Here is a 12275-nt window from a genome sequence, read left to right as displayed (position 1 = left end):
AATACAGGGACATTCTTGAGGGAAACCTGTTTCAGTCTTCCAAAGATTTGAGACGGAGGTTCACCTCCAAGCAGGACAATGACCCTAAGCATACTGCTAAAGCAACACTTGAGTGATTTAAGGGGAAACATTTAAATGTCTTGGAATGGCCTAGTCAAAGCCCAAACCTCAATCCAATTGAGAATCTGTGGTATGACTTAAAGATTGCTGTACACCAGCAGAACCCATCCTACTTGAAGGAGCTGGAGCAATTTTGCCTTGAAGAATGGGCAAAAATCCCAGTGGCTAGATGTACCAAGCTTATGGAGACATACCCCAAGAGACATAGATTTACATTACATTTTAGTCATTTAGCAGACGCTCTTATCCAGAGCGACTTACATATTCTTTTTATTTTTCATACTGGCCCCCCGTGGGAATTGAACCCACAACCCTGGCGTTGCAAACGCCATGCTCTACATTGCTGCCGGCCATTCCCTCCCCTACCCTGGACGACGCTGGGCCAATTTTGCGCCGCCCCAAGGGTCTTCCGGTCGTGGCCGGCTACAACAGAGCCTGGATTCGAACCAGGATCTTTAGTGGCACAGCCAGCCTTAGACCACTGCGCCACTCGGGAGACTTGCAGCTATTTTTTCTTGTCTTGTTTTCTTGTTTGTTTCACAATAAAAAATATTTTGAATCTTCAAAGTGGTAGGCATGTTGTGTAAATCAAATTATGCAAACCCCCCAAAAATAAATTTGAAATCCAGGTTGTAAGGCAACAAAATAGGAAAAATGCCAAGGGGGGTAAATACTTTCGCAAGCCACTGTAGGAGAAAGCCCTGCCTCCAGCTGTGAACAGTGTTTAGTCCTAACCCCTATCTGACCTGTATCACAGGCAGAAGTAATAGATAATGGGGAGGATTATAAATTCAGAGGCGGGTCAAGCTTGTCGACAGACAGCCAGGCTGACCAATGAGAACATGGATAAAAGGTACCCACCAATACGATGACAGCTGCAGGTCCGACAAATGCGTAGAGAAGGCCGCCTTCCAAGGACAGCCAGCAACTAAAAGAACAGAGAGGAAAAGACAGGAAGTAATTAACAATAATGTACAACTTCTGTAAAAAACATTTTGTTCTGTGTTTCATTTCCCCAATGACTAGTTCCTATGTCTGAGACACTTTTCTATTTCTCTTCGGGGGTTCCTTCCAAATACTTTCCGTAGGTGATTCAAATCCATACAGCTAAAACATAGTGTTTTCTTCATTTGTGAAATCACTTCATACACATGGCCCTAAGTGCACTGCAAAAACACATGAAAAGTGAACGGTTAAAGGTGAAAATGTATACTTACTAGTTGGATGTACCGTAACCTCTGGCTCTACTGAAACCTACTGACACAGCAACCACCAGGGCTGGGAGACCTGAGAGAGAGAGAGAGAGAGAGAGAGAGAGAGAGAGAGAGAGAGAGAGAGAGAGAGAGAGAGAGAGAGAGAGAGAGAGAGAGAGAGATACCCATATTTTAATTTTTTTATTTTCCATTTTGTACGTTAACTATTTGCACATCGTTACAACACAGCACATAGCCATAATATGACATTTGAAATTTCTTTATTCCTTTGGAAGTTTTGTGAGTGTAATGTTTACTGTTCATTTTAAATTGATAATTTCACTTTTGTTTATGATCTACTTCACTTGCTTTGGCAATGTAAACATATTTTTCCCATGCCAATAAAGCCCCTTTGAATTGGCGAGTTATACGCTATATCGAACAGCAGCCTCTCGTAAGACAAGGGGTGGCGTTCTATGTATATTTGTAAACAACAGCTGGTGCACAATATCTAAGGAAGTCTCGAGGTTTTGCTCGCCTGAGGTAGAGTATCTCATGATAAGCTGTAGACCACACTATCTACCAAGAGAGTTTTAATCTATATTCTTCGTAGCTGTCTATTTACCACCACAAACCGTTGCTGGCACTAAGACCGCACTCAATGAACTGTATACGGCCATAAGCAAACAGGAAAACGCTCATCCAGAGGCGGCGCTTCTAGTGGCCGGGGACTTTAATGCAGGGAAACTTAAATCTGTTTTAACTTATTTCTACCAGCATGTTAAATGTGCAACCAGAGGGAAAAAATACTCTAAGACCACCTTTACTCCACACACAGAGACGCGTACAAAGCTCTCCCTCGCCCTCCATTTGGCAAATCTGACCATAATTATATCCTCCTGATTCCTGCTTACAAGCAAAAACTAAAGCAAGAAGCACCAGTGACTCGGTCAATAAAAAAGTGGTCAGATGAAGCAGATGCTAAGCTACATGACTGTTTTGCTAGCACAGACTGGAATATGTTCCGGGATTCTTCCGATGGCATTGAGGAGTACACCACATCAGTCACTGGCTTCATCAATAAGTGCATCGATGACGTAGTTCACACAGTGACTGTACGTACATACCCCAACCAGAAGCCATTGATTACAGGCAACATCCGCATTGAGCTAAAGGGTAGAGTTGCCGCTTTCAATGAGCGGGACTTATAAGAAATCCCGCTATGCCCTCCAACGAACAATCAAACAGGCAAAGAGTCAATACAGGACTAAGATTAAATCATACTACACCGGCTCTGATGCTCATCGGATGTGGCAGGGCTTGAAAAGTATTACAGACTACAAAGGTAAGCACAGCCGCGAGCTGCCCAGTGACACAAGCCTACCAGACGAGCTAAATCACTTCTATGCTCGCTTCGAGGCAATCAATTCAATTTCAATTTTATTTTATATAGCCCTTCTTACATCAGCTAATATCTCGAAGGCAAGCAACACTGAAGCATGCATGAGAGCATCAGGTGTTCCAGATTACTATGTGATCACGCTCTCCGTAGCTGATGTGAGTAAGACTTTTAAGCAGGTCAACATTCACAAGGCCGCAGGGCCAGACGGATTACCAAGAGGTGTACTCCGAGCATGTGCTGACCAACTGGCAAGTGACCAACTCCCTGTCTGAGTCTGTAATACCAACATGTTTCAAGCAGACCACCATAGTCCCTGTGCCCAAGAGCACTAAGGTAACCTGCCTAAATGACTACCGACCCGTAGCACTCACGTCTGTATCCATGAAGTGCTTTGAAAGGCTGGTCATGGCTCACATCAACACCATTATCCCAGAAACCCTAGACCCACTCCAATTTGCATACCGCCCCAACAGATCCACTGATGATGCAATCTCTATTGCGCTCCACACTGCCCTTTCACACCTGGACAAAAGGAACACCTATGTGAGAATGCTATTCATTGACTACAGCTCAGAGTTCAACACCATAGTGCCCTCAAAGCTTATCACTAAGCTAAGGACCCTGGGACTAAATACCTCCCTCTGTAACTGGATCCTGGACTTCCTGACTGGCCGCCCCCAGGTGGTAAGGGTAGGTAACAACTAGGGGTGTAACGATCCATCTACTACATCGATGTATCAATTTATATTCCTATGATCCAACTACATCGATCTGTGCTCGGCGAGTTGGCCTTTTGGACAACATATATCAATCTAACATCGTTTTAAAATGTAATAAATCGATTGTATCGATACTAGGAAATAACCCATTGGATTTAAGCACGTCAGACTTTATATGGATGTTTTTTCTTAGCACTTTTAATGATAAAGGCTTTAAACATTACTCGATTCAGTCTGCCTATCCGTGACGTCATCGCCTCCGCCAGCAGCAGCGCAAAGGCGCAAAGACAACAAAACATAGCATGGCGGACGACAGAGGAGAAGCCGACGAGCGAGAAATTATCAAGCCACCATTGCGGTCCTTACAAGAAACAGGAATCTAGGAAACTTCACCTGCACTGTCCAGTATCCAGGTATTTATTTCAGTCACACTGGTTGAATTTTTGGCTAAAAGGTTACTGAATCGATTTCAAGTCACTGAATCGTTTCGGATCGTATCGTTCTAAATGAACCAATATCGTCCTTGAATCGTATCGACAACCACGAATCGTGATACAAATCGAATCGTTGTTAAAACGAATCGTTACACCCCTAGTAACAGCACATCCGCCACGCTGATCCTCAACACGTGGTCCCCTCAGGGGTGCGTGCTCAGTCCCCTCCTGTACTCCCTGTTCACCCATGACTGCATGGCCAGGCACGACTCCAACACCATCATTAAGTTTGCCGATGACACAACATTGGTAGGCCTGATCACAGACAACGATGAGACAGCCTATAGGGAGGAGGTCAGAGACCTGGCCGTATGGTGCCAGGATAACAACCTCTCCCTCAACGTGATCAAGACAAAGGAGATGATTGTGGACTACAGGAAAAAGAAGAGGACCGAGCACGCCCCCATTCTCATCGACAGGGCTGTAGTGGAGCAGGTTGATAGCTTCAAGTTCCTTGGTGTCCACATCCTCTGGTGGTGGTCCTCTGTAGCTCAGCTGGTAGAGCACGGCGCCTGTAACGCCAGGGTAGTGGGTTCGATCCCCGGGACCACCCATACACAAAAAAAAATGTATGCACGCATGACTGTAAGTCGCTTTAGATAAAAGCGTCTGCTAAGTGGCATATTATATTATTATTATTATATTATTATATTATTACATCACCAACAAACTAACATGGTCCAAGCACACCAAGACAGTCGTGAAGAGGGCACGACAAAACCTATCCCCCTAAGGAGACTGAAAAGATTTTGCATGGGTCCTCAGATCCTCAAAAGATTCTACAGCTGCACCATCGAGAGCACCCTGACTGGTTACATCACCGCCTGGTATGGCAACTGCTTGGCCTCCGACCGCAAGGCACTACAGAGGCTGGTGCGTACGGCCTAGTACATCACAGGGGCCAAGCTTCCTGCCATCCAGGACCTCTATACCAGGCAGTGTCAGAGGAAGGCCCTAAAAATTGTCAAAGACTCCAGCCACTCTAGTCATAGACTGTTCTCTCTGCTACCGCACGGCAAGCGGTACCGGAGCGCCAAGTCTAGGTCAAAGAGGCTTCTAAACAGCTTCTACCCCCAAGCCATAAGACTCCTTAACCTCTAATCAAATGGCTACCCAGACTATTTGCATTGCCCTCCCCCCACCCCTCTTTTACTCTGCTGCTACTCTCTGTTTATTATCTATGCATAGTCTCTTTAATAACTCTACCTGCATGTACATATTACCTCAATTACCTCGACTAATCGGTGCCCCTGCACATTGACTCGGTACTGGTACCCTGTGTATATAGCCTGGCTATTGTTATTTTTACTGCTGCTCTTTAATTATTTGTAACTTTTATTTCGTATTATTTTATATAGTATTTTTTTTGGGGGGAGGGGGTAATCTTTCTTGAAACTGCATTGTTGGTTAAGGGCTTCTAAGTAAGCATTTCACTGTAAGGTCTACTGTCATGAGCCCTCTCACTCCACCGGGTTACCACCTTAATTTGTTTCCACTCTGCTCACCACTCTCTCTCTACTCAGCCTAACTAGCTCCACCTGTCCCTGCTCTGCTCGGCTCTAATTACTCTGCCAGCTGCGCTGCATTACCCACTAACCTCTCCCAGTATTTATAGCCCTGTCTTTCAGCTCTCCTTTGTCAGATCGTCTGCAAAGCTCACACCCGGAACCTGTGTGCTCGCGCTTCTGGCTCACCCCTGTTTTGTGACCCCGGACCTGCCTGATTCCTGGATACTCTTCTGCCCCAGGAAAACCAGACCTGCTTTCTGCCATTACGACTCCTGACTACTCTTCGACCCCGGTAACTCTGACCAGCCTTCTGCCTTGCTACAACGTATTTGGATTTCCCTTGAACTGTACTTCTGCCTGTTTTCATCCGCCCCGTTGTGTCTGTGTTTCCTCCCCCCCCCAGGACTTCTGGACCACCCACCACCGGGCGTCATCGGACGCATCGCTGCCACTGGGGGAGGCACAGACCCAGCACATCGGACGGGATAACCCCTGGAGCCTTCACTCACTCCCTACATCCCTTTCCCCTTAAGTTTAAATAAACTTTCTGGTGTGACGCAATTGTGGTCCTCTTGTCGTCTGTCTGAACCGTGACAGTACGATCTGACCATCATGGACTCAGCGCACACTTCCCCCGACATGGAAACCGAAGAACCTGAGCAACCCACCGCCATGCTACGCCTGGAACACACTGAGAGAGAGCTAGGCCGCATGAGCGGCGACATCACCTCTCTGCTTCAGGTCGGCCACCAACAGCATCAGCAGTTCCAGCAGCACCAGCAGCAGTCCCAGCAGCAGCAACAACAACTCGCCATGATCATTCAACTCCTCACCAACCTGACCCCAGCCAGTCTGCCCACCAGCCCTGCCCCCCGAGTTACCTGCCCCGGTCATTGCAGCCGCTGCTCCGAACCCAAGATTGGAAACCCCGAGCGGTTCAACGGCGATTCAACCCAGGTCCGGCCATTCCTGACTAGCTGCCGACTTCAGTTCTCCTTGCAGCCAAGGACCTTCGCCACGGAGGGGGCTAAGGTTGGGTATGCCATCACTCACCTGACGGGCCGAGCTCGACTCTGGGAACAGCAGAGTTCGAACGTCAAACCCCCGCATGTGCAACCTTCGACCTGTTTGCTGAGGAGATGCTGAAGGTGTTTGACCTGGATTCACCAACCGCAGAGGCGTCTCGTGAACTGTTCAGTATTCGACAAGGCAGACGTACAGTCGCAGACCATTCCATCGACTTCCGAACCCTGGCTAGACGAAGTTCTTGGAACACACCATCGTTGGTGGACGCGTTCTTCCATAGTTTGGCTGACTATATCAAGGACGAGTTGGTCTCCCAGGAACTGCCTTCCACTCTTGATGAAGCCATCGCACTGACTGTCAGGATCGACAGAAGGATACAGACCCGTCGTCGTGAGAGGGGGCGCCAAGGTCCACCTACTACCGGCATTCGGAGAGATCCGACTGGGCTCCTGTCATCTACTGCCACTCACCCAGGTCAGCTTGATCAGTCTGAGCCTATGGAGATTGGGCGAGCCTCTCTCACTCCTGCAGAGCGCCAGCGACGCTTCACCTCAAACCTCTGCCTCTATTGTGGAGGTGATGGACATCGTGTGGTAACCTGCCCTTTAAAGGGCCGAAGCTCACCGGGCATAGGGGGAGTCCGGTTGAGTTCAATGACCATCCAGTCCTCCGACCGCAAACCCCTGCTGCAAGTTCACCTCCGCCTCTCTGACTCAACTCACACCCTGGCTGCTCTGGTGGATTCTGGCGCCGAAGCCAACATAATGGACATCAAGCTGGCACGCCAACTGGGACTGGAGAACCTCCGTTTGACACCTCCTATTCCTGCCCGGGCACTGGACGGACACTTACTCGGATCGGTCACTCATGTCACGGCCCCGGTCTCGATGGGTCTGTCCGGAAACCATCAAGAAACTATCCAGTTTCACCTGCTCCCCTCTCCAGGCCAACCCCTCATCCTGGGTTACCCATGGCTCCGCCCGGCACAACCTCAGCTCGACTGGGTGACCGGGGTGATCAGGGGAGTGGGGAGAGGACTGCCACCGAACCTGCCTGCTTGCTGCCGCACTACCCCCTCGGCCAGTACCTACTAACTCCGCTCCTGACCTCTCCAATGTCCCAGAATGCTACCATGGTCTCAGAGAGGTGTTTAACAAAGCCCGAGCCACACTCCTCAGATCCGTTGCCAGCTACACTACCGGGGCCAACCGTCGGAGAATTCCTGCTCCCACCTACCATGTTGGTCAAAGGGTGTGGTTGTCATCGAAGAACCTGCCACTCAGGGTGGAGTCGCAGAAGCTGGCACCTCGGTTCATTGGCCCATTCCCTATCATAAGAGTGATTAGCCCAACTGCTGTCCGGCTCCAACTGCCTAATTCCCTGAGGGTGCACCCCACTTTCCATGTGTCTAAGATTAAGCCCATCCATGAGAGTCCGCTGGTCCCTGCTGCGCCTTGTCCTCCTCCTCCACGGCTCGCCGATGGTGGTCTGGTTTACACCGTCCGCCGCCTGCTTCGGTCCAGACGGAGGGGTAGGGGTCTCCAGTACCTCATTGACTGGGAGGGCTATGGACCTGAGGAAAGGACCTGGGTGCCAGCTAGTCGGATTGTGGATAGGACTCTCATCACCGCTTTCCACCAACGGCATCCTGATCAACCTGCAATCCGTAGGGGGCCGCCCCCCAGAGGGATCCCTAACCGTCCTGCCCGCTCGGCTTCCTGTCCTGTGCCTGATCCTGTCTCGGGACCTGTCCCATCTCCCCGACCACGGCCCTCCGGCTTCCTCCGAGGATGAGGACGTTCGCTCGGGACCGTTCGGAGGAGTTCTAGCCCTCCTCCGGCTCCCTCCTCCCGCCCGGCGTGGTGTTGCTCTTGGGACTTCTGGGGCCGTCCCTTGGGGGGTTCTGTCATGAGCCCTCTCACTCCACCGGGTTACCACCTTAATTTGTTTCCACTCTGCTCACCACTCTCTCTCTACTCAGCCTAACTAGCTCCACCTGTCCCTGCTCTGCTCGGCTCTAATTACTCTGCCAGCTGCGCTGCATTACCCACTAACCTCTCCCAGTATTTATAGCCCTGTCTTTCAGCTCTCCTTTGTCAGATCGTCTGCAAAGCTCACACCCCGGAACCTGTGTGCTCGCGCTTCTGGCTCACCCCCTGTTTTGTGACCCCGGACCTGCCTGATTCCTGGATACTCTTCTGCCCCAGGAAAACCAGACCTGCTTTCTGCCATTACGACTCCTGACTACTCTTCGACCCCCGGTAACTCTGACCAGCCTTCTGCCTTGCTACAACGTATTTGGATTTCCCTTGAACTGTACTTCTGCCTGTTTTCATCAGCCCCGTTGTGTCTGTGTTTCCTCCCCCCCCCAGGACTTCTGGACCACCCACCACCGGCGTCATCGGACGCATCGCTGCCACTGGGGGGAGGCACAGACCCAGCACATCGGACGGGATAACCCCTGGAGCCTTCACTCACTCCCTACATCCCTTTCCCCTTAAGTTTAAATAAACTTTCTGGTGTGACGCAATTGTGGTCCTCTTGTCGTCTGTCTGAACCGTGACATCTACCTGTTGTATTCGGCTCATGTGACGAATACAATTTGATTTGATTTGATTTGATCAGAGTTCACTACCATGTGTGATACAGCCTTAGTTAGCATACTCCATAGGGTCGCTATCCAGTGGCTGCTGTTTTCATCTCACCATATGACAAGAGGATTCTCTTCTGTGCTGCAGTGTTCTACCTTGGGCTATTGACCTCTATGCAGAGCCAGTGTGTGTGTGTGTGTGTGTGTGTGTGTGTGTGTGTGTGTGTGTGTGTGTGTGGAGGGAGGGAGGTGGGGGGTCATTCATTAATGTATTAATTAAGCCTAACAATTATGCTTTCCCTCTGTGTGTCTGTGTGCATGCACTTGTGTGAGTCAAATAGTGAGAGAGAACCGAAGAGGGAATATGTGTGTCAAAGAAAGAAGCTGGGTCCTTAATGAGCTTGGCTCTGAAATATTCATGTCATTTACAAAGCTGTGATTATGCCAGCAAATGAAATGCAATTAGAAAAACAACCCACATTAACAAAAGAGATGTGATGTGGTGTGGCTGGGTGCGGCGCTAACTTTACTTAAAATACGATGCCTTATCTAACACAAACACAAACATAAACACACCACACACACTCTTTCCCCATTCTGCACAATCTGCCCTCCTCCCTGTTCCCCCATTCCCTCCCTCCTCCCTGTTCCCTCCCTCCTCCCTGTTCCGCCCATTCCCTCCCTCCTCCCTGTTCCCTCCATTCCCTCCCTCCTCCCTGTTCCCTCCATTCCCCTCCCTCCCTCCTCCCTGTTCCCTCCATTCCCTCCCTCCTCCCTGTTCCCTCCATTCCCTCCCTCCCTCCTCCCTCCTCCCTGTTCCCCCATTCCCTCCCTCCTCCCTGTTCCCTCCATTCCCTCCCTCCTCCCTGTTCCCTCCATTCCCTCCCTCCTCCTCCCTGTTCCCTCCATCCCTCCCAAATATAGTGCACTAAATAGGGAATAGGGTGTCATTTGGGACGCAACCCATATCAGCTAAGGGCATCAGTGGCTTAATGGATCAGATAGGTGGATGGATAAGGGATAAGAGCATGGGATGTGATTACTAGGTTCTATCTCCCTGGATGTTGCCTCATTCGGGGAGATGTTATCCTATAGAATTGCGTATCCTCCATCATCTCCTTTAGCAAGGCATGTGGTTGTTGTACAGGAGATGCATTAAACAGGACACAGACTGACTGTACAGGAGATGCACTCAACAGGACACAGACTGACTGTACAGGAGATGCATTAAACAGGACACAGATTGACTATACAGGAGATGCACTCAACAGGACACAGACTGACTGTACAGGAGATGCATTCAACAGGACACAGACTGACTATACAGGAGATGCATTCAACAGGACACAGACTGACTGTACAGATTCAGAATGATCACAGTGATTCTAGTGATTTCCACCGGAGAGGTTGAAGGGAAACATGTGGGAGGGGAAGAGGGAAGTTATTGTGAACTTTCACCTTTATTACAGTATAGGAACCCTTTATGCTTAAGATAATAACTATGTTAGTGTCTACAGTTTACAGTGTGTGTGTGTATTTGTGTGTGTGTGTGTGTGTGTGTATGTGTTGTGTGTGTGCCTACCCCAGCCCAGGCACAGGAAACGTTTACGTATGAGGCGTGTTCTCATCTTGCCAATCACAGCCAGGTAAGACTGCCATGCCTCCGTCAGTACCCAGCAGAATGATGACAAGAAGAAGAAATGAAGGAACGCAGCAGTTACAGTACACAGGCCCTGGAGAGAGAGAGAGACAGTGTGGGGGGTGGAGAGAGCGATAGAGAGAGAGAGAGAGACAGTGTGGGGGGGTGGAGAGAGTGATAGAGAGAGAGAGAGAGAGAGAGCGATAGAGAGAGAGAGAGAGAGAGAGAGAGAGAGAGAGAGAGAGAGAGAGAGAGAGAGAGAGAGAGAGAGAGAAAGAGAGAGCGAGGGTGTGAGAGATAGAGGAAGATAGGGCGAGAGATAGAGGCGGGTGAGAGAGGGAGGGAGGGAGCGACAGAGAGGTGGTTGTGAAGGAGGAGAGAGAACATGAGAGAAAGAAGGAGAGTGATAGTGACAGAGTGACAGACAGTGATGAAGGATAGAAGAACCAGAAGGTAGAAATGCTAAAACAACAGTTCTTCAACAATGACAGAACACAGGTGAGAAGTAATATTTCTTTAAAATAGTGTAGGCTACTAGAATAGATGAACAATCGTTACGTTTGTAGCGTGACCATAACTAAGCGATGTGTGTGTGTGTGTTTGTGTATGTGTGTCCATGCGTGTGTGTGTGTCCTGTTTTCACCTTGCCGAGAGTCTGGGATTGTCCAACCAGTATCAACATGTTGGACGCCAGGATGGAGAGACAGAAATTCACCAAGATGATAGACCTCTCTGAACGAATATACCTGAGAGAGACATGGAGACAGAAAGGCAGAAAGTAGCATTGATTAGAATTGATGAAGTTGAACTGATGGACTGATTCATTTCCTGAACATGGTCATGTGATTACCCTGTCTGTCTGTCATTTGCTCTGGAGCTAGTCTCTCTCTCTCTCTCTCTCTCTCTCTCTCTCTCTCTCTCTCTCTCTCTCTCTCTCTCTCTCTCTCTCTCACTCTCTCTCTCTCTCTCCCGATCTCTCTCTCTCTCTGCTTCTCTCCCTCACTCTCCTGATCTTTCCCTCTCCCATTAGATATCTCACTCTCTCCTTCCCCCATTAGATATATTCCCTCTCTCTCCTGATCTCTCTCCCTCTCCTATTAGATCTCTCCCTCTCTCTCCTGATCTCTCTCCACCACCGATGCCAGTCTCAACCACCCTCCCTCCCTCCCTCCCTCCCTCCCTCCCTCCCTCCCTCCCTCCTCCCTCCCTCCCTCCCTCCCTCCCTCCCTCCCTCCCTCCCTCCCTCATACAGTTAATCCCCCCCATCTGAGTCTGGCTATGCCGTCTCCGATTTGTTCTCCATTAGACCTATTTTGAGTTTTGGCATGGACTGCTCCACTGTCGAGCCAACCCGGGGGTTTTCTCACCCTCAGTTAATCTCTTATGGAAAGCTGTGCCGTCTGCAGAGACACACCACTGGTAACATCCCAGAAATAGACTTGTGAAGACTGGCAGTGAGTCGGGGGTGTAGCCCCATACAGGGATGTGTGTGTGTGTGTGTGTGTGTGTGTGTGTGTGTGTCTGTGTGTGAGAGAGAGAAAGCGTGTGTGTTTATAAGAGAGAGAAAGAGAGAGAAACAGAGAT

At 49.5% G+C, this 12275-nt stretch overlaps 1 protein-coding gene across 2 annotated transcripts in view; it reads right to left on the bottom strand.

The window, feature by feature from the left end:
- LOC121572027 (adhesion G protein-coupled receptor B2) overlaps nucleotides 1–12275 on the bottom strand; it is a 467080-nt gene that overhangs the window by 83003 nt on the left and 371802 nt on the right. For both annotated transcript variants that reach the window (XM_041883878.2, XM_041883879.2), the window contains exons 19-22: nucleotides 11335–11437; nucleotides 10635–10785; nucleotides 1338–1407; nucleotides 982–1048 (exon numbers count right to left, since the gene is read on the bottom strand). In XM_041883878.2, the coding sequence (XP_041739812.2) occupies nucleotides 982–1048; nucleotides 1338–1407; nucleotides 10635–10785; nucleotides 11335–11437 (391 nt within the window). The remainder of the gene's footprint in view (nucleotides 1–981; nucleotides 1049–1337; nucleotides 1408–10634; nucleotides 10786–11334; nucleotides 11438–12275) is intronic.

This window comes from Coregonus clupeaformis, chromosome 8, assembly GCF_020615455.1.
Source record: "Coregonus clupeaformis isolate EN_2021a chromosome 8, ASM2061545v1, whole genome shotgun sequence".
NCBI classification, from domain to species: Eukaryota; Metazoa; Chordata; class Actinopteri; order Salmoniformes; family Salmonidae; genus Coregonus; species Coregonus clupeaformis.
This window is presented reverse-complemented; position numbering and strand designations above follow the sequence as displayed.